General features: G+C 39.3%; 1 protein-coding gene across 1 annotated transcript in view; it reads right to left on the reverse strand.

Annotated features, from left to right (window-relative positions):
* Positions 1 to 21,627, reverse strand: part of STK39 (serine/threonine kinase 39) — a gene marked incomplete at both ends in the record, with an annotated part of 274,858 nt that overhangs the window by 191,382 nt on the left and 61,849 nt on the right. The window contains 3 exon segments of the mRNA XM_084231279.1: positions 5,623 to 5,678; positions 7,691 to 7,832; positions 10,780 to 10,888. Coding sequence (XP_084087405.1) covers positions 5,623 to 5,678; positions 7,691 to 7,832; positions 10,780 to 10,888 — 307 coding nt within the window.

Consider the following 21,627-nt stretch of genomic DNA (forward strand, 5'->3'; position numbering starts at 1 on the left):
TTTGATTTGCATTTCCCTGATTACAAGTGATGTTGAACATTTTTTCATATGCCTGTTGGCCATTTGCATTTCCTCTTCAGAGAAGTTTCTTTTTAGCTCTTCTGCCCATTTTTTCACTGGATTATTTTCTTTGTTTTTGTTGAGTCTCATCAGCTCTTTGTAGATTTTTGTGATCAGTCCTTTATCATTAGTGTTTTGTGCAAAAATGTTCTCCCAGTTGGTGGGGTTTCTCTTTGTTTTTATTATTGTCTCTTTTGCTGTGCACAAGCTCTTTAATTTGATGTAGTCCCAGCTGTTTATCTTTGCCTTCACTATCACTGCTTTGGGTGATGTGTCTGTAAATTTGTCTTTGATGTGCATATCATGTAGCGTTTCGCCTATATTTCCTTCTATGTATTTTATGGTTTCAGGAAAGTGACATATTTTATATGAATTTCTGTTTGGTAAAATAGTGTCTCTCATTAATTCTGGACAAACAGGCTTAGCCGCTTGTCAAAGTTCTAAGCACTTCTTCACAATATGACAGAACATCAAAGAATTGGAACGAAAAATGCCAGGTCATGGGAAAAGCATGACTTTTAAAGAGCCACTTCTTCCATCCTGGATTACAGCAAAAACTTACACTTACCAAGGCACCCTACCCAAGTTTTCTGTCAGGAAGTCACACAAACAAGTTCTCTGAGCACAGATGATATAAATAAAGTGTTTCCTTTTAAATCCTGAATAGGCGGTGCCCAGGTCTTAATTCACTATATCAAACCTGAAGTTTTCTGATCTGAAAAGAGTTGCAGTATGACTACTGTGCTTACTTCTGCACCAGAGGACACCTAAGATGATTGCTTGTCCTATCCCCAAAGCCTAAGCAGTGAGCCTATGTGTCTCGACTAGATGGACCAAGGAGGGAATGGGGGCTGAATATGTTCCCCGGCCCCCAAATGGAATCAATTTATACAGAGATGTAGATTGATTTATGCAGAGATGTAAAAGTGCCAGTGATTGCTACCACTCTTTCCTCTGAAACCGAGATCATTTATACGTGTATTTAGGGCTTTCTTCCTGGAAATCCTAGAAATTTGGGGTCGTAGGCTCTTGAGCCAGTCTGTGTATATCTAAAGCCTGACACTACTATGGATTATACATGTGACCTGAGCAACTTATTTTCCCATCTGAACCTTAGTTTCTCATCTGTGAAATCAGCTTATTAAATAGCAACCTCCCCCCAGGGCAATGAGGAGGACTGAATGAGTCATATTACACTTGCACACAGAACCTAGCCTGTCACTCAGTCACTATAGTTACTGATTTTATATTCAGTCAATAGATGCTATGTAATTCCCATGGAATTCGTACTGTCAAAGAGAACCAAGCATATTAGCCTTATTCAGCATGCTTGTTGGGTGAATAATAACATGCGAGTTTCTTAGGGTCTCAACCAAACCCCTTAATTTTCTCTTTTCTAAACATTCTGAGAAAGGATATACACACACAATTTTTTTTCTAATAAAAATTATGTTTTCTATTAGAATAGTAAAAATACCCTTTTAGGAAAGAATGCTCATGATAATACTTTCAAGGTAAAGACACACTGCATTCAAAGAAAAATGCAAACATCTCCCAGGTTTAATGTTTATTTCAGAAAATAGGGCCTAAAGAGCATAAAGATGGAAAAGGGTACAAAGAGTCAGAGAAAAAGCAGTGCATTTATTTGTCCAGATATAAAAGGTAGCAACCAGAAGAGCTGGCCTAACTCTTAGCGCTCCTGTTCCTGTGAGTCTCTGCTTTCAACCCTCCCACTTACCTCCCTTGATTCACCCTCCACACAAAGATGCTGGGCAAATACCCAAAGACTCCTGGTCCCAAATTTGTTCAGGCATCAAGTCACACTCCTATAAAATGGAATTAGCAGCAGATGCTATCTGGTCCAAAGAAACAAATCGTTTTTAAAAGTTTTTTTTTTTAATTTAATTTTAAATACTGTATGAATTCAGTGTTGGACTCAGATCAGAGAAAAAGAAATGTGAAATTCAAGAAAGTTGTAGCTCCAGAGATGAAGAAACTGCCTGCTAATCCCCCAACATGCCTCTGGGAAATGGCCATTCCAGGCAGTGTTACTACATGAGCGAGATGCTGCACAAAAGGAAGGACCCAAGGAAAGCCAAGGGCAGCGCCGCAAGGTCTCGCAGTTTGCCACGCACAGTTCTAGGCCCTTCCCACACTGACTCCATTAGTCCTCACAGGAGCCCACACAGTGGCTTTCTAGACTATGTAAAGGGTTACACTCAACAGCATTACCCACAATGAGGGAATAAACCAAAGGCCAGAGAGAGAGAGAGAGAGAGAGAGAGAGAAAGAAAGAGAAAGTCACCAAATCTAACTTGCAAGGGAGCCCAAGGGAGAAAAAGAAAAGGACAATGGGTTCCAGAAGACCCAGAGACGGCATTCAAATCATCTGACAAGAATAATGGGCTGAGGGGACTGGACAAGCACCAAGCAGAGTAAGACTGGGGTCCGCCAGCTTTCACATTTCAAAGGCAATTCACTGCTATTTTGCTCCTCGGAGTGAGAAATGATCATTTCATCACGAAACAGAGAAAATTAGTTGTACTTCCTTATTAGCTTAAAGCAAGATCAATGACAAGTTGACTTCCAAATTCCATAATTAAAAAGCATTTCCTTTTTATAATTCATAAAGATCCTCAGAGCTGAATCTCTTACACGACAAATTTGAGGTACAAATGAACACGAGGCCGGGCAAAACAGAGTCATAGTGACAGTAGTAATAGCAGTATCAGAAGCAGCAGCAAGCACTGTGGTGGATTTGTAGTTGTTAATCTTTACCACATGTCTATTGGGTGCCAGTCATTGTTAATTAAAATCACTGGATACGAAGAGCCTCATTTGATTTCACAAGAAAAGATGAGGATGATTATATCTGTATCCCTCTTTAAGGAAAAAGAGTCTTAAAGAGGTTACGTAAACTGACCAAGGTCACAGAGTCTGAGTGTGACCTATGAATTTCAACCAAGCCCGAAGATCCCAGAGCTTGTACTCTTTAACAACTAGACTGCTCTGGTGTTAGTTCGAAGTTTTTGTCCACAAATATTTCAGCTGTTACTTGTCTAGTTGAAGGAGTTTTTCAAACTGCCCCTGGCCTCTGGAAGAAGGCCACTCTCCAGAGCAAGGGCAAGATAGGCAGGCATAAGGCACTAACCTGAGTGGCTCAGGAACAAATCTCAGCATCCACAAGAACAGCCACCAAAGTAGGGAGGGGGAAGACAGATGAATGTAGAATGGCCAAAGATGGACTATGACCGAGGCCAAGTGATGGGCACAGGAGGGTTCTGACATATGGGGTATCACCCCAGCAGTCTTAAACCATGACCAAATCTATCTTTTCAAAGGTTAATAAAAGATACCACTTTCATTATTAGTTCTTCAAGGCAGAAATATTTGATTTGAAACAAATTTCCAATTTCCCTTTTGTATTTCCCCAAAAACTTTTCTTCCCTTTAAAAAATTTAACTTCTTCTTAAGTGAACCTAACAAAATACAGAGCCTGATATTGCTGAGTGTGTTGCACAGACCGGGCATCACTGGAAAGGCTCACTGGCCCTTGGAGAGGGCACACAGAAAGCCAAGGAGATGACCCAGGGCTTGCCCTGTGTGCTGGGGTGTGTTTTGTTTTCTGGTGAACTCTTGAATTTCTAATAATAACCCTAGCTCCTCAGATTTGTCCAGAAACCAGGCTGTGACCAAACACTATGATTAACTAGTCCTTGTGATCATAGACACAAACTGGATATGTGAAGACCCTAACCCTGTTCCAGAAGAGAGGCCTATTCTACACCAACTCCAAAAGGGACAATGAGGCTGATAAAATCTCCGAGGCAAATGTCAACATTCTTCAACAACAGAAGGCAGATTAGTGATTCTCACAAAGGATGTTCCAAGGACTTGCTGCTAGTAATAGTTAATATGTGGGAACCAAAAGCTGAATGCCCTGCAATGACAGAGAAGCAGTGTTCAGTCAAAAACGCCACCAACTGGGAGAACATTTTTGCACCCAACACTAATGATAAAGGACTGATCACAAAAATCTGCAAAGAGCTGATGAGACTCAACAACAACAAAGAAAATAATCCAGTCAAAAAATGGGCAGAAGAGCTAAAAAGAAACTTCTCTGAAGAGGAAATGCAAATGGCCAACAGGCATATGAAAAAATGTTCAACATCACTTGTAATCAGGGAAATGCAAATCAAAACTACCATGAGATACCATCTTACACCAGTGAGAATGGCACATATTAAAAAAACTAGCAACAACAAATGTTGGCGAGGGTGTGGAGAAAAAGGAACTCTTTTGCACTGTTGGTGGGAGTGCAAACTGGTCCAACCACTGTGGAGAGCTGTGTGGAGATTTCTGGACCTACTAAACATAGAGCTTCCATATGATCCAGCAATTCCACTCCTAGGTATTTACCCAAAGGACACAGAAACATCAATTCCAAAGAGCACCTGCATGCCTATGTTTATAGCAGCACTGTTTACAATAGCTAAGCTTTGGAAACAACCCAAATGCCCAAAAATAGATGACTGGATCAAGAAGATGTGGTCCATATATACCATGGAATATTACTCAGCATTCAAAAAAGATAAACACATGCAATTTGCAGCAACATGGATGGCGCTGGAAGGGATCATGCTCAGCGAAATAAGCCAAAAAGAAAAAGAAAAATACCGGATGGTCTCACTCATAGCAGGAATCTAGAAAACTTAAATAAGGGACCAGGAAAATGAATAACTATAAGAAAGTGAAAATCAAAATCAACAAAAAACTATGAACCAGAGACACTTTTAGGGGGGCGGGGGCGGGAGGGGAGGGATTGGGGTCAGAATGGGGGGGGCTGCAATTGTATGGGGAATATAAAAATAAATTTATTATTTAAAAAAAAAAAAAACGCCAAAAGCAGCGATGACTGAGGGGACTGCTGAGGCAGACCTTCATGGACTTTTGTGGAGCTGTGATAGATATGACTACATTTTATCCCAGATCTTTCAGGTTACTCTAGGACTGGTAGCAAAATGAGGTGCTGCACATAGAAGGTGCTTATCTGAGGCACTCAGGAGACATCTCCCGAGCATGCATGCCTACCAGCCATCAAGAATAGCTAAGAAGGGCCGGATTTAAGAGCAAAACAAGCCCTTGATTGTAAGAGCTCACAATTATTTCAGTCACCTCTTCAGAAATAAAACAAATCTGTATAATATTTTAATGATTCAAATTCCTCAAACAACTCTCAAAAGTAGTTTTCTTGCACTTACACAAATATCATCATTATTTATTCTGAAAGGTGGAAAGTATAGTAAAATTCAAAGTAAAATTGTTCTTCACCAAAAGGCAATGTGCTAAAATAGTGTTTATTGAAACAATAGGAAAACAAAGATTTATCGAAATAATAGGAAAACATGTTTTGCCTCAGATGCAAACATGTTATATCAGGCTAGCCTAGATACATTCTTAAAACAGATTACATGCACTTATTTATTAGGAATGATTCCACATTCTTCAAAACTGTAATACTACAGTATAAACACATGAAATTTTTATGATTATCAGTTTTACCTGCTATTTGTACCGAACCGTCCTCACCCAGAAGAATATTACCAGCTTTCAAATCCCTATTAAAAAAAAAAAAAAAGAGAATGAATTACAGAATACAAACATTTTATTGCATTAACTCACTTGGGAAGATTTTTTTAACGTCATATAATGCAGTTATTTGAACAAACTTTTATGCTATAAATATTAAGAATTATATCACAGACTTTTAAAGTTACAAGGATAATTTGTGATTTTATAGTTTGCTCCTAGGGAATGGTTAGGATTTTAGCAACAAGTATTTTATGTGAAGTCATTACCTAGATTTAATGAAATTATTAGTGTTACAGAGTTAGAGATTATCCATAAACTCACAATACTATCATTTCATCAAGAATTAAAGCCCCTTCTGTATAAAGTCATTCTACTGTGACGCAAATTTGTCTGTGTTGTAACTCCACATTAATCCTCCGTCTCAAACAATGGACTTGATCAGTCTCTTCTCTTGGGAGACTGATTATAAATACTTCTTATAATATTCTCTAATATGTTTCTCTATTATATGAAAGTTGTGCTAAGTAGCCTTAACATTCAAAAAAGACAAATGACAATTTATAAGTTTGATTGCTAAAGTAATACTTTTTCTAATTATTGGACAACACAGAAGATATCATTGAATATATAGCTCACATAGTTTAGGGTAGGGGAATTACAATGTTAGTATTACTGGTAAGTGATTATTTACTTGATTATTTATTTACTTAGGCGATAAACAACTCCTAAGAGGCCAAGTAATACTAACCCATTTGAAACAGGTACTAATATTCTATGCTATTGGCTATTTAAAAGAATTGGCATTTTATGTCACAAATGAAGATGAAATCAGGGCCTCCTTTCCTCTCACCAAAATGTCAAAACGATATGTCAAAACAAGAATGTTAAAAATAATTAACATGTTGCAATTTTGAAAGTCTCTCCTATATTAGAAAATTAGATGTGTCATCCAGTTTGACTGAGTATACTCCGAGTGTGTGCAAATCAAAACTACCAGAAACATACGTCATACCTGTGAGAAGGGCCAACATCAAAAACAAAACAAAACAAAAAACCCAGAAACAAATGACAAGGATGTAGACAAAAAAGATCCTTCGTATACTATTGGTGGAAACAAAGATTGATCCAGCCCCGATGGAAAACGGTATGGAAGTTTCTCAAAAATATTAAAAATAGATCTACCATATAATCCTGCAACCCACTTCTATGTGTCTACCCAAAGAATGTAAAAACACTAATTTGAAGGAATATATACACTCCTACATTTATTGCAGCACTATTAATATTAGCCAACTTAGAGAAACAACCTATGTGCCCAGTGATGATTAATGAGTGGGTTCAGAAGATATGTTATCTAGACACAATGGAATACCACTCAGCTATATATTTATATATATAAAACAGATAAACAACTTTTGCAACAACAGGATGGAACTGGAGGGGATTTTATGCTAAGCAAAATAAATCAGAAGGAGAAAGAAAAATACAAGCGGTCTTCACTTACATGTAGGATAAAAAAAAGAGAGAGAGAAAGCAAAGGAACAGATAAAACTAAACCAAAGCAAATCCTACAAATCTCAGTGCAAAACTGAAGTGACCAGAGGGGAAGAGCAGAGGGTGGAGAGTAAAGAGCAGATGGAGCCCAGAGAACTATGTAGAGCATGATGAGCATGATATGGTAACACACATCTGAAGAGGTGTAAGCCTGTACCTCTGAATCATATATGGTGTTGTAAACCAACAGTGCCACAGTGCAAAATAATATAATTTTTAAAATAAATGAAATAAAATTTAATAACCAACCCAAAAACAGTATGTTAACTGATTTTAATGTGTCCACAACATGATTTTTATATTCTACTCTTATTTCAGTGAAAGCATCTAAATTAATCCTGAGGATATTTTTTTCCACATCAATTTAGCTTATTTAAGTCAGAAATAATGTTGATACCTACCAGCAATATGTTGTTTCCTTAAGCGTCTCACAAACTAGGACTAAAGAAACAGCTGAATTTAAGCATCCCTGCAGAAGCCATACCTGTGAATCTGACCATTTCTGTGTAGATAGTCTAAGCCTTCCAAAACCTCTTTAAGAATTGTTGCTATTATTGCCTCTTCCAGAACGCCATTCTTGTGTTCTCCTCGGTTGACGATGTATTTTATGATATCCAACATTGAACCTAAGTGAACAGACAGAACAATTTATTACTTTTCCAGAACAGGGCTCCCAATTTTAAAAACTCACCAAGGAACAGCAAAACACATTCCCTCCCTGTTTATTTAACACAAATACTCCCAAAGCATACAAACAACTGCATGGCACCAAACCCCAATTTGCAAACATACTTTCAGTTGAACTTAATGAAAAGAATTCAGGAGCAAAAACCTGAAGAGGTTAGTCCCTCTTCCCCAGACATACAACTGACTGCAGACACAAAAGAGGTCTGAACTGATAAAGAAAAGACCAGGAGGTAAAGAGAAAAGAACTTGGTGAATTGCTGGGAGAAAGACTCACTGCTCTCAACACCTAAGATACAGGTGGGAGGAGAGGAAAAATATCATGTTGCCTCTAGATCTCAGTTTTTAACTAGTTTCATTTACTTAATGCCTAATGTGCTGACTTCTATAATAAATAAATACCCAGGACTTTGTTACAATAAACAGATTAGTATCCTTGGCACTGTGAATTCATGTTTCAACACATATTAATTAATATTCCAAATCTCAAGGTGATTTTAAAAGCCATAATTACCTGAGGGGTCAACATTTCTGTAGAGTTAACAAATGGCTTACCTCAGGACCCACTCTGGCCCCAGGCTCTCTTTGCTTAACTAAGAGGATTGACCTTCCCTATCAGATATTACTCCACCAATCTAGCCACACGCCCCTCATTAAGAGATTTGATGTAATAAACTTCTATAGAAGAAAACAAATACCTATCTTTTTCCATTTCAGAAAGAAACATTTGTTTATTCACTGACTCTTGAATTTTTGGATCATTTAGGAAATGATACATCCCAAAACATTTTATTTTTATCTCATAAGGAGATACCACAACAGGCCTGTGTGCATTTTTGGCCTGATGAAAGGAAAAAGAGCAAAAGTCCACAACTGCCCACTTTCCCCTCACCTGTGGAAACCTGTTTAAACCCTGTTTCTCTGCACAGGGAAAGTAAATTGGATTTCTTTAAAAACAATGAAGTTTTTTATCAAGTCCTTGGGAAAGGGGACAGGAGTTATTCTCATGCTTCCAAAAGGTTAATGGGATAAAAATAAAGACAGGAAGTAAAATCCTCAGCTTGAATAGAGCATTTGGGGCTCTCTGGGGACCCCTAACATCAGAATCTCTCTCAGACTTGTGGACCTGCAAGAAGAGACTAAGATCCTCTTATTGACAAAGAGCCCCTACCCCGGAACCAAGGAACTGTCTCTCAGCACTCCATAACACAGTGCTGCTCCAACAGGCTCTCTTTATCTTGTTTCCTTCCTTTTTTCTTTTTCTTTTTAATTAAGAACCAAAGTAGGCACTCAAGGAAACAATGACTAATAGGATTGACAAGACTGGGAACAAAACTGAACTAAGCTCTCCCAGGCTCCCTGCTGAGACCTACACAAGCAGACCCAAGGCAATTACAATATGTTCCTCATCTCAATTCTGGGTTTCTGCTTGATCCAAGATAGTTTCTTAAATAAAATAAATAAATAAGATGCCTCCCTCATTCCGCCTTAGCTGAAACTAGTCTGTACATTAAAATGGGCTCTACAATGTGTATCAATTTTGGCTTCACCCACCCAGGTGGCACAATGTTCTCCTCTGCTCCTAAAGCAAACTTCACATCTCAGAATGATGTTCAGGGTGTGACACCCTGGAAAAGAACACGCTGGAGATGTGGGCAAGCTAGGTGTTACAAAGGAAATCACTTGGGCTTTCTAAGTGTCAATTTTCTGGTCTGAAACATGAAGGTGATAATACTTGCAGTTTAGCAGAGTTTTTAACTCAACAGGTCCTACAGTCACAAATTCCAGCACTGCCAATTAACATGTGCATGACCTTGGGCAAGATGCTGAACTCTCCTGAGCTTTGGTATACATTCTGAAAAACAGGGATGGTGACACCCGCCATTCAAGGATATTTTCCAGATTAAATAACTGCCTTGAACAAGAACTAACCAGAGTGAGTAGTCAATAAAGTTACAGTTATCATTACTGTCCTATCAAATCATGATGTTAAAGGATCAAAAGAAATAAACTACAGGTATGTGAAAGTGACTTTTAAATTCAACTGCCCAACAGTTTATATAACTTGGGTGACCTGAGACTAGAGAGGGAAAGTGAGATTTCTTTCCAAATGTAAACACAGGATGAGAACAGCACACAGAAGGGGTCTCTCCATTTGCACTGGAACATTTATTGAGCACCCATTTGGTGCCAGGTTCAATAAATTTGAAGGGCATTACACCATGCTTCTTCATGAAATCTGCAACCTGAATCTGCACCATCCAGTACCATAGCCACTAGTCACCTAAGGTTATTTACATAGAGGCTAATTAATATTGAATAGGAATTCAGTCCTGCAGTAACACTAGCCACATGTCAATTGCTGAAGAGCTACATGTCACTAGTAGAAACTGGATAGGACAGATATAGATCATTTCCATCATCACAGAACTTTCAATAAACGGCATGGAAATAACTCATATTGTCAAGTGTGAAGGACTTGCATAACGTTAGAAACAGAGTTTAAAGAAGTAGTGGTTATCTTTTTTGAAAGGAATAAGGGGTGGCTGCAGAAGGAATATGACATTTCAGGACTTGTGGGACAGACATCTGGGCCTGAGGAGCAGCCCAGGTGAGGCAACAGAGACACCAGGCTGCTAGAGTATTTAGGGAGCCCCACCAACTCCAAGAAGGCCAGAGTGGAGAGGGACATATATATTCTAAGAGGTGAAGCCAAATTATGAGAGACTTTGAATATCAATGCAAAGAAATCTGGTTTTGTCCTCTAGACAAAAAATGAACCACACAAAACTTTTAAATACAGCAGCAAGGGGATCAAATGTAAATTCTTACCAAGTGAACTGCATGCACAAAAGGGGAAAAAAAGAGCAAACAACAAAACCCACTTACCTCCACTTAGTAATTTCATGACCAGCCAAAGTTCATCTTTTACCACGAAAGAGGTGTAATAGGTCACTACGTTGGGATGGCTGCACTGACTCATGGCTTGAATTTCTTTCTATAAAGAGAGTAAAACATGACATAGTATCGTGGAGTGAAAATCAGGAAGCAGAACACAACTGAACCACAGTTGAGGGCCTGGGGTAACGTCCCTACTTAAAAGCATACCGCAGGAGCTGCCAAAACCATTACTTCAAAGCAACTACAGGAGGACTAGCTCACCTTCATTGTCAACTGGCTAGAATTAGAAGGGCCTCAACAGAGGAACACAGATAGAGCACTGTGGCTCAGCCACAGACCTGAGGCTCTTCAGATCAGCCGTCATGTCACCTAGAGAAACCCAACTCATCTAAAAGGGGAAAATAAAACTATTTTTGTTTCTCAGGACTGCTGTAGCGGCAAATGAGAAAAATATATAAGAAAAAGGCTAGAATTTCATATCCTAAACTATCTTCCATGGTATATGTTCCATCAAGGAAAAATACAAGGGGGTGGGGGGCACTCTGGCAAAGTGCTATAAGCTTGAGAAACACCAAATACTACATTCCACTATAAGAGTCACAGGGAATATTAGTGCTGCCAAAGGATCTGATAAGTTCTGCAATAGATAAACTGTCATATTTGAGTGAGTCCACATCAACAACACAGGAAAAGGATGTTTCGTGTGTCACGGTTTAGAAAACTCTGCTGCAGGGGAAGAAGTTTTATATAGACACATAAAACACAAAGCTTTGAAATCAAATAAATGGGAAACTTCAATAAGCCATATTTTTCTGCAATACTCAAATTCAAATTGATCTCATTTGTGAAGTTATCACCAGATGACTCCTTCATCGCTTCAGTCAAATGCTAGCCCTCAATCAAAACTACCAGACCTGTTTAACTTGCTTTCAAGGTGTTGCCCAAAAACCACAAGAAATAACCTAAGTCACCAGAGAAACCTATTTATTGAAAAACCTATGTATTTATGGTAAAAGTATATGTAGGGTATCCTGTAACTAATTTTAATAATAATGAACTTCGAATTAACTTACCAGAAAATTCCAATTTGGGTGGATCGGCTTGCATATGTACTACTATTTAATCTTCAATTAACCAAAATGTCCTTATATGTCAGGTAACTTGGACAAAACACTGTGACATGTAACTCATACACACCTGAACATATGTTTATTTAAGTGATTTTTACCAAGAATAAACTCACTCCTCTATTTTCTTTTCATTATATACACAATATTTTCCATCATCATTTCCTTCTTCCATTTAGTTGATTACAGGTTTCCTAAATCTAACCCTTTGAATTTAGCAACTCCTGTTCTGAACAAGATCTGAAACCTGAGGTTTAGTTTCCATCTGTTTCTGGTGTTAGGTTTTGATACTCAGATGCATCTGAAGAGAGAAATGGAACACTGCTCAGGCCACTGCTGTTACAGGTCACTAGCATCTGCTCCTAGTGGGGAGGGCCCACTTGGAAGGCCTGTGGCATTAGGTGGAGTCCACTGTGAACAATGCCCCCCAGTTCATAGAATTAAGAATAATACTTCCAAAAAGTAGTTGTGTGCTAAATTCTCATCATGTTATATTCAATGTAAGTGAATGCCTTTCTAGCTTTCTAACTGCAACCTTTTAAATCATTAATCAAAGTGCACCATAAACCACCAATGCTCATATGAAAGGAAATTCTTTTGCACTGAAGAGAAGTTGGGTCAGAGTCTGGAAAAACACGTTTTCTTATTCTTTGCATTTAGATGACTGGTGTCACTTCCTACCCAGAGGATCAGATTCTCTTACAGGGGTTGTATGTGTGTGTGTGTATGTGAGAGAGAGAGAGATTAACTCTTTTAAATAACCGATAGATATAACCAATCATATTCTATTCCTTCAAAATTTTGGGTCTTAGATATACCAATGGCACATTTAAAGATCCTGAGGATTTAAAGGATAGAAGCGGGGGAAATAGACACCACCACTACTAATACACCTCCAGGAACACTAGAAGGACAGATCACAGAAAAGGTGGGGACCTGGGAATGGACTTGCATGGTCTGATCACTCACACTGACTTCTTATTCCATTAAGTGTCACTGCCCCCTTCACTGTGTGGCTAGGGGGTCCATACACCCCACTCTTGCATTCTCCATTTAACTGCACAGCCTTTCCCTGAAATACAGACTCCAGTGCCTAAAGACAAGATGAAACTAGCCCTGGGGAGAAACATAAATTACAATGCCTTGGTATATGACCTGAGCCATCATTGAACACCCACAACAAGTAATATTCCTACAAATTAGTAGAAACACACTTTTATAAGGAAAGAAATAGTGCCCTATATGCCTACCTAACCCTTATTTTATGTATAAACTTTTTGTTTAGTTGTCTTCTAGAATTTATCTTTTCACTATGGACTGAATGTCAATATCCACCCCCAAATTCATAAATTGAATTGATGGAATTAAAAGGTGGTGCTTTGGGGTCGTGAGAGTGAAGTCCTTGTATTATAGGGCAACCCCAATGTGAAATGAGTTGGTCTGACTGTGGGTCCTCATCCACATGCTTAAAAGGGACTTACAATGAAGGCACACACAAAAAAGTTAATAAAGGGTTTATTTACAAAAAGGGTAAATGAAGAAATGAAGAACTTAGGGAGAAAGAGAGAGAGATAAATTGGTGAATGCGTCCTACCAGTTCCGCTGAGCTGGAACCCCAATAGCAAGCTGAAAGTTGCTAAAAAACCAAGCATCCCCAAGGCCCCCATGTCTGGTTTTATACCAAGCCTGGCTGCTTAACTCCACCCTCAGTTCCCAGCAATTCTCCCTTCTCCCTTCTGTGGTGATGACATTATGGGATTTGAGGTCCTTGGTGTCTTCGATCTCTTTGGTCTGGGCGGGTGGGGGGGGGGGGAAAGGGGTGGGAAGGGTGTCCATAAAACCTATTTGTGGAGTTTGCTCAGGACATCCATTCCCACCAACACTTGTGCAAGAGATTAGTGTCCTCATAAAAGGGGCCCCAGAGATCCAGCTCACCTCTTCAACCATGTAAGGAAGAAGGCCCCCCTACTCAACCATGCTGGCACCCTCATCTAGGACTCCCAGGTCAGAACTATGAGACATAAATTTCTATTTTTTATAAGACACCAGCCTATGGTATTTTTATTACAGCACTCTGAACAGATTAAGATAATTTTACATATATTTTATATTTTGAGAAATATAAATATGTCTTGAATCAAATATTCCTTCCACAGATCTATCACCTCCATTTCTTTTCAAAACAGTGATAATGGTTGCTATTTTAAATCCTTCCTTGGAAACAGTTTACCAACTAAATCATCCAAGCTTTTCCCAACGTCCTAACTTTACCCATATAGGTAGGTGATGCCATTTATTCCCAAAATACTCATTTGTTCCTACTCTTAAAATAACAAAAGGATTGTCCAAAGATGAAGAAATGGATACAATTTTTAAAAATACAATTTTAAAAATACCAAGTCTTTCCAAAGAAAAAAGGCTTCTAACACTCTATTTCCTGAATCAGGGCACAATCATTGGAAGAAGAGTGCGCATTTTTCAAACTTGAATATGCACACAGATCACCTAGGGGCCTTATAGATATGCAGATTCTGATCCTGTGGGTCCCTGGTGGGGTGATGCTGCATTTCTAACATGCTCTAAGTGATGCAGATGCTATTGGTCCAGAAACCAGACTTTGAGTGGCAAGGGAGGAAAAGGAAGGCCCAGAGGCACTAGGGTGGAGGAAATGTGAAAATGAGAAGCTCAAATGAACTAGAACAAAGGTGATGGATCAGATGGGCCCAGAAGGAGAGCAGGCCCAGCAGGACTGCCTCACTCAGTCTAACCTGAACAAAGAGGTAGGAAGCAAAGAGAGAAATAAGGGAGAATGTGGTAATAAAAGTGCTCGGGATTTCACACAAGTACGGGAAAGGATGAAAGACTCAAAGGGAGAGAAAAACATACAAGGTCAACGTCAGAACTCACAGGAAACTCTGAAATTAAGGCAACCCACTCACCGAAAATATAGTCAAGGAATGTAACAGTGGTTGCCTTGGAAGTGCAGTAAAATAAGACTCAGATATGTCAGCAAGCACCTCAGCAAGCTACGGCACGGTGTTTAATCTTCCTCATGGCTTACAGAGTTGGATCCGCTCACACAGCTTCATGGGAGGTGTATCACAAGCAACATATCACAAGAGTGGGAAAACCGACCTAAAATGGAGTGACAAGTAAAGGCCTTTCCATCTGCTCAAAGTGAAGTGGCAGCCACAGCAACTCCCTCTGCTGGGAGCCACGTGGATGGAAGACAGAGCAGAGCAGACACCCACACACTGCTGCTGCGCCCCCCACCACAGGTTCACAACCCAGGCAGGACTCAGGCTTCTCACGTGGGGCCTACCAGGTTTGGTGGGGGATACGAGAAACATATGGTATCACCCCCCTTGAATATGTGATGGATTGGGAGGGAGAAAATGACCAAAAAAAAAAAAAAAAAAAAACCGGAAAAATGGGGAAAATAACCATGTTTAAATATCTATGAGGGGGCCTCCCCGGTGGCGCAGCGGTTGAGCGCTGGGTTGCGAAGCTGCCGGCAGCCTCTGCGGCGCCGGTTCGATCCCCGGCTGCTCCCCGGCCACTGGAGGAGGGTCCCACATGGCGCGCAGACCTCTCCTGCCGCCCGCTGCTCCCCTCAGCAGTGTACTTCGGTCCTTCTGCCTGCTCTGCTCCCGGCTCTGGCTCTGGTGAGTTCTCTCACCCTCCCGCGCTTCTGACTGTACCCAGTGCGTGTATAAACAAAACAAACAAACAAACAAATAAATAAATAAAGCATGCCTCTATAAATAAATAAATAAATAAAATAAAAAAAATAAATATCTATGAGGGATTTTTCTAATATTGTTATGTGCCGTTTGTCCCCCCAACCCCCCTAAGGAAAATAATTTATCCTATAAACCATGTTGAATACAAGTGGCAAATGGGAGTGACAGGGACATGACCCACCATGAGTGGCTTAAGGACTCCCTACTGGAAAGAGCTGGTTAGAAGCCTGCCTATGCCACTGACTATGCCTGGGCAGGTTTATCCAGTGTCTGTGAGCTTCAGTTTCCTTTTCTGTAAAAGGGACTTAATAATGCCATCTATATAGTATTGTTGCAAAATAAGCAAAACAAACTCTGTGGAACTCCTTGCAAAATGCAGGCGCGTAACACAAATGGTAAACATTAGTCTCTTGGTCTCTCAGTTTCCTCTTCGTATCCCCTTTACTGATCACTAATGTCAACCGTCCCATATTCTCTACTAAGCCTTTAAGGTAGAAGCACTCACTCTTTCAAAGAGATGTCACATAAAGAGCTCAATGCGGGCCTCTCTGGCGGCACAGGCGGTTGAGTGCAGTGCTGTGAAGCTGTCCGCAGCCTCTGCAGTGAGGGTTTAATTCCTGGCCGGCCCGGGAGATACCCACATGGTGCAGCAGATCTCTCCTGCTGCACCCGCTGCTCCCCTCAGCAGTGTATTTCAATCAGTCTGCCTATTCTGCTCCCTAAACTGTCTCTGGTGAATCCTCTCACCCTCCTGCACCTCTGGCCTGTATCCCGGTTCTTAGATGAATAAATAAATCTTTTTTTTTTTTTTTAATTTTTCTAGAGGCATGTCTTATTTATTTATTTATTTATTTATTATTTGTTTGTTTGTTTGGTTTATACATGCACTGGGTACAGTCAGAAGCGCGGGAGGGTGAGAGAATTCACCAGAGCCAGAGCGGGGAGCAGAGCAGGCAGAAGGACTGAAGTACACTGCTGAGGGGAGCAGCGGGCGGCAGGAGAGGTCTGCGCGCCATGTGGGACCCTCCTCCGGTGGCCGGGGAGCAGCTGGGGATCGAACCGGCTGCAGAGGCTGCAGGCAGCTTCGCAACCCAGCGCTTAACCGCTGCGCCACCGGGGAGGCCCGAATAAATAAATCTTAAAAAAAAGAGCTCAGCATGCCCTGCTGGCTCTAAGAGTACCTAGGTAACATGTTTATAGGTCACTGAGCCATGAATTTTCAGCTTCATTTCTGACTCTACATCGTCCCCAACCTATATTATTTGTAATTATTGCACACTGATGAATTATTCCATCCTTGGCGGGGGTGTTACAGTGATTATACCTGAGGGAGTAAATCCTACACTGTCAAAACACTAACAGGGATTTTTCAACAATGGAGCTTCAATAAAAATAAAAATAAAATGTCCATCCTGTCTCATTGCACATATCCTGGTAAGCTGCTCAAACTCTTTTGGGATAAGCAGTCTAAATATATACTTATGCAAAGGATTTCAAACAAAGAGAAATAAAGGAGTTTGAAAATATAAGAAATAGGAAAAAGTTAAAGCCTAGTTTTCTTTTGTCCTTAAGACCATGAGATTCACAAAGCACGAAAAGGAAAGAGATTTCATTTCTGAAAGGAAACGATTTAAATGGAGTCTGAATTCAAAATATTAAACTATATATTTAACCAAATTAGCATATTTTCACAAGTTCTATAAATCCGAAATAAATTCTTATCTGATATTGGTGACAAAATATCCTACTCAGCCTTACTTAAGAAATCAAACTTACTCAAGCTCCAACATCTTGTGACGTTAAATCTGCTATTTCTAACTTTGTTCTAAAGCTGTGGTTCTCAACCTTGGCTACATGTTGAAATAAGCTGGGGAGTTTTTTAAATTACCAATTCCTTTATTCCAACCCCAGGGATGTTGATATAAATTGGTTTAGGATACAGACTGGGAATGAAATTTTTCAAAAGTCCCCAGGTGATTCTAATTTGCAGCCAAAGCCACAAACCACTATCTTCAAGCTGAGCATTGAGATGCATTATTCTTGCAAAGAAATCTTGAAAGAAACATCTACCTCTAAGGCACATTTGCACATTGCAACTGAATCTAAAAGGAAAAAAAAAAGTCACCTGTGATTTACAAGTACTATCAAATAATTTATATATTTCCAAATGCAAGAGATAACCAAACACATCTTTAAAATGCATGCAATACTCTCTAAACATTTAAAGAATCCCTAAAATATAATGAGAGTATCTGTGTTAAATAAAAAACAGTTTTTAGAAGGTCATTCTTGAGTTTGCATTTCCATCACATCAGCATCATTATGAATAGTAATTAATATTCAGAAATAAACCAATACTACAAGTAGCAGAATTTAAAAAAGAAAAACTCATAAACTTCAATGATTTCAAATAGCCAAGAAAATGAAACTAGGGGTATAGGGGTTAAATATCAGCACTATCACCTCTGGCCTGAGTTAGATCCCTGGCCTGGGAGCTAACCAGCATATTATGCAACAGAACTGTTTTCTTGCCCACTGCTCCCCTCAGCAGTGTACTTCAGTGGATCCGTCTGTTCCACTCCCCACTCTGTCTCTGGTGAATCCTCTCACCCCCTACACCTCTGGCCTCCACCCCAGTTTTTCTATGCATAAAGAAGTAAATAAATCTAAAAAAATCGAAGAAAAAGATTGACAAAACTTGTAGAAGAGGGATATATTTTTAGACTGTCATTTTTATGGCAAGTGTGATTACAAGATATTTTTTAATTATAAAACTTACATGCCATGTATGCAGCAAAGCTTTGTCTCTTTTAGAATAAGAGTACCAACAGGGGAAAAACCTACCCAAGGAAAGGTATGCCAAATATCCTGACCTGGACCACTTACAAATGAATCAACCAATGTCCCTTTCTGCTCAACTTCGTAATTCTTGTCATGATTTGCTATCTGTGTTTATCCAAGTGCAAGCCAGTTGAAAGCATGCTTAAAAATGGAAAAAGTCTAGACATTTTGCAGACAGGGAAACATTTTTAAGAAATTAGAAAAAGGGAAGCATAGATTCTGTGATGGCCTTAGTCAATGTCTGTAGAGAAGTGTTTAAAGCTGGAGAGGAAAGGTGTACAAGGTTATGTGTCATGGGAGTTGGAAGTCTAGAAAATGTCTTGAAAGCAACAGGGAATCACTATGGGTAAGTGTCTGCTTGCTCACAGAGTAATTGGATGCATATCCCAGAACCTATTTGTTTGGTTATGGTATCACAGAGCTGGGCACTCTGAAAAGCTGCCTCAAAAAAACTAAATGATGTTGCTTAGAAAACACTAATATGTTATTTTCTTCAAAAAAAAAAACAAGGTGAAAGAAAAGAGCAAGAAATACAACAAAAACATAAAAATACTACCGGAAAACCCAATACTAGAGGAAAAACCATTTTTCTTTTGGAGTTGGCTAAAAAAGTTGTTCCACAAATAGTAATAATAGTTCCTCAGATGTTGAAATCGCCTAGCTGGCCATCAATGTACCTGCATCAGACTCAGTCATCAACAGCTGCTGCTGGATAGTCTAATTGTAGATGATGGGGGGGACTAGAAATAGTAAATTCAAAAGACTTAATTAAAACTGAACACCAACAATTTTTCTTGGCCAGTTTATGCTGCTGGAACCTCCAGGCCAGCTGCTAGTGCCACTCCTTACTTGGCCTCATCACCAAAGGAAGAGAAGGTGAGGTGAAATGCATCTTTTTCTTTCTTGTGGATATGACCCACAGAATCCTAACAAGGAATAACCTTCCTGCAAAAGTGACTGCAACTCTGCCCATGACCCTCCAACCTCGCCCCTCAGTATTTCAGAGGCCTTTTTCAGCAGCCGCTTATTTAATCATGAAAATAACCAAACCAAAATAAGAAAGAAGACACTGCAGGAAAGGACAAAACCATTTATCTCAAACCAACCAACATTTCCCAGAGATCTTTGAGAACAGTAAAAGTGAGGTATTAAAACTGAGATGTAACTGAAGTTGATTTCAATCCAGAAATATTTTCCCAATTTTCTCCTACTCTGAAAATGTTTATGTACCTGGTCGCTTTGTTACTGAGTATATGTTGAGTCCAGAAACATATGTCCCTGCAATGTTAATATTTACTTGCTTTTTAGAAAACAAATGAGATGCTAGACAATTTAGCAAGCAGTTTCTAATACGTGCATAAAAACACTAGCATAAGCAGAGTCGCGCAGCGGAAGCGTGCTGGGCCCATAAAAACACTAGCATATCCAATTATTATCTGAGTCAACTATGATAAAACTTTTAAATTTGATGTTCCAAAAATGAAAATTTTCTCCAACATATCGTACATATTCCTAAGCTAATGTAACTTTAGAACTGTAAAGGTAAATTAGTTTTGCATATATGGCATTTATTCCATAATTTCTTAAGCATGTATGTCTTCAAAATATCCCAAATTTTGCCATTTCTAATTCTGCCTTTGACTGGACTACAGTTGGGTAAACACAACAACAAGTCATATGAAAGTAATTACAAAGCAAAGTGGCAAGGGTCAGATGACAATACAAAATTTAATGTTCGAGACTTGAAATACTCAAACCAGAAGTATATTCAGTGAAACAGGTTTGCATTTTAACGCTATAACCTTGGTATAAAAGACTCAAGAAACAGTCAAATGCAATTTGTTACCACATAAGATGAGGAATGAGCTGGGATATGAATAATTTCTTTACGAATTAGAAAAATTTTAGGTTCAAAAAGAATGGAAAAATACTTTCATCAATACAATAAAGAAAACACATTATAGCATACAGCCCTTTAAAGCTGACTTCCTCAAAACCATAAATTTTTTTTCTATAATAAGCAAGACCTACAATAGTATCAACAATGACAGAAAATAGCTAAACCAGTGCAATTTTTAAAATTTATTTTTCTTAAACCGCAGCTAAAAGGGATGGCACGACTTCTGACAGAAGGAACAGCTTAGAGGGCCATAAATATAATTTCAAAAGGATGAGAGAAATTTATGTCAGCTAATGGTTAGGGGAAAACTAAGCCATTTTCTCAAATGATCATTAGGCAAATTCTCCTTTATTCTCCAAAAGAACCTATAAATCATAGATAATTCATTCCTTTTAAAGAGAAGGAGGAAAGAGCAGATCAAGAGAAATGAGAAATAATCAATAAAGTAATGCTAGAGAGGAAAGGAAAATAAGGGCAGTAGCTTTTTTTCTGAGTAAAGTAAGCTTTTTATCTATATACAAATACTGTCAGTGCGATAAAGCCAAGTATCTCCACATAAAGTTAAACAGGAAGAGAAGGGTAAATGCCGGAATTTTTCCAGTTCAAGACTGGGACACTCTTTTTTATGTACTTAGGGAAACAGGTGGCACAATGTGTACCCAAATCTATGAATTCACAGTGGAGTTTTGTCACACCACAATATTGGAGTGACTTGACTCCACCTTGAATTAGAAAGCATTCTTTGCTAGTAATCTGCATATCTGTTCAAGTGATTTTTTTTAAAGATTTATTTATTTATGTATACAAGAGCCAGGGTACAGGCCAGAGATGCGGGCGGGGGCGGGAGGGGGGCGGATGAGAGGATTCACCAGAGACAGAGTGGGGAACTGAACAGGCAGACCGACTGAAATACACTGCTGAGGGGAGCAGGAGACGAGACAGGAGAGGTCTGCTACGCCATGTGGGTTGCTCCCTGGCTGGCCAGGGATCCAACTCGTGCTGCAGAGGCGGCAGACTGCCTCATAGGGCAGTGCTTAACCCTTTGCGCCACCAGGTAGGCCCCTGTTCAAGTGATTTTAAAAAAAGATTTAATAAAAAGAGTTTGTAAATACACAGAATCTTAGAACGCAGGCATTGAAAATAAATTTTTGCCATCGAATGTAATTCCTTGTTGAAGGAATGAGGTCTTCAGATGGACCAGAAGAGAAACTGATTCATCCAAAGT

This window comes from Talpa europaea (assembly GCF_964194135.1).
Source record: "Talpa europaea genome assembly, chromosome: 1".
Lineage (NCBI taxonomy): Eukaryota > Metazoa > Chordata > Mammalia > Eulipotyphla > Talpidae > Talpa > Talpa europaea.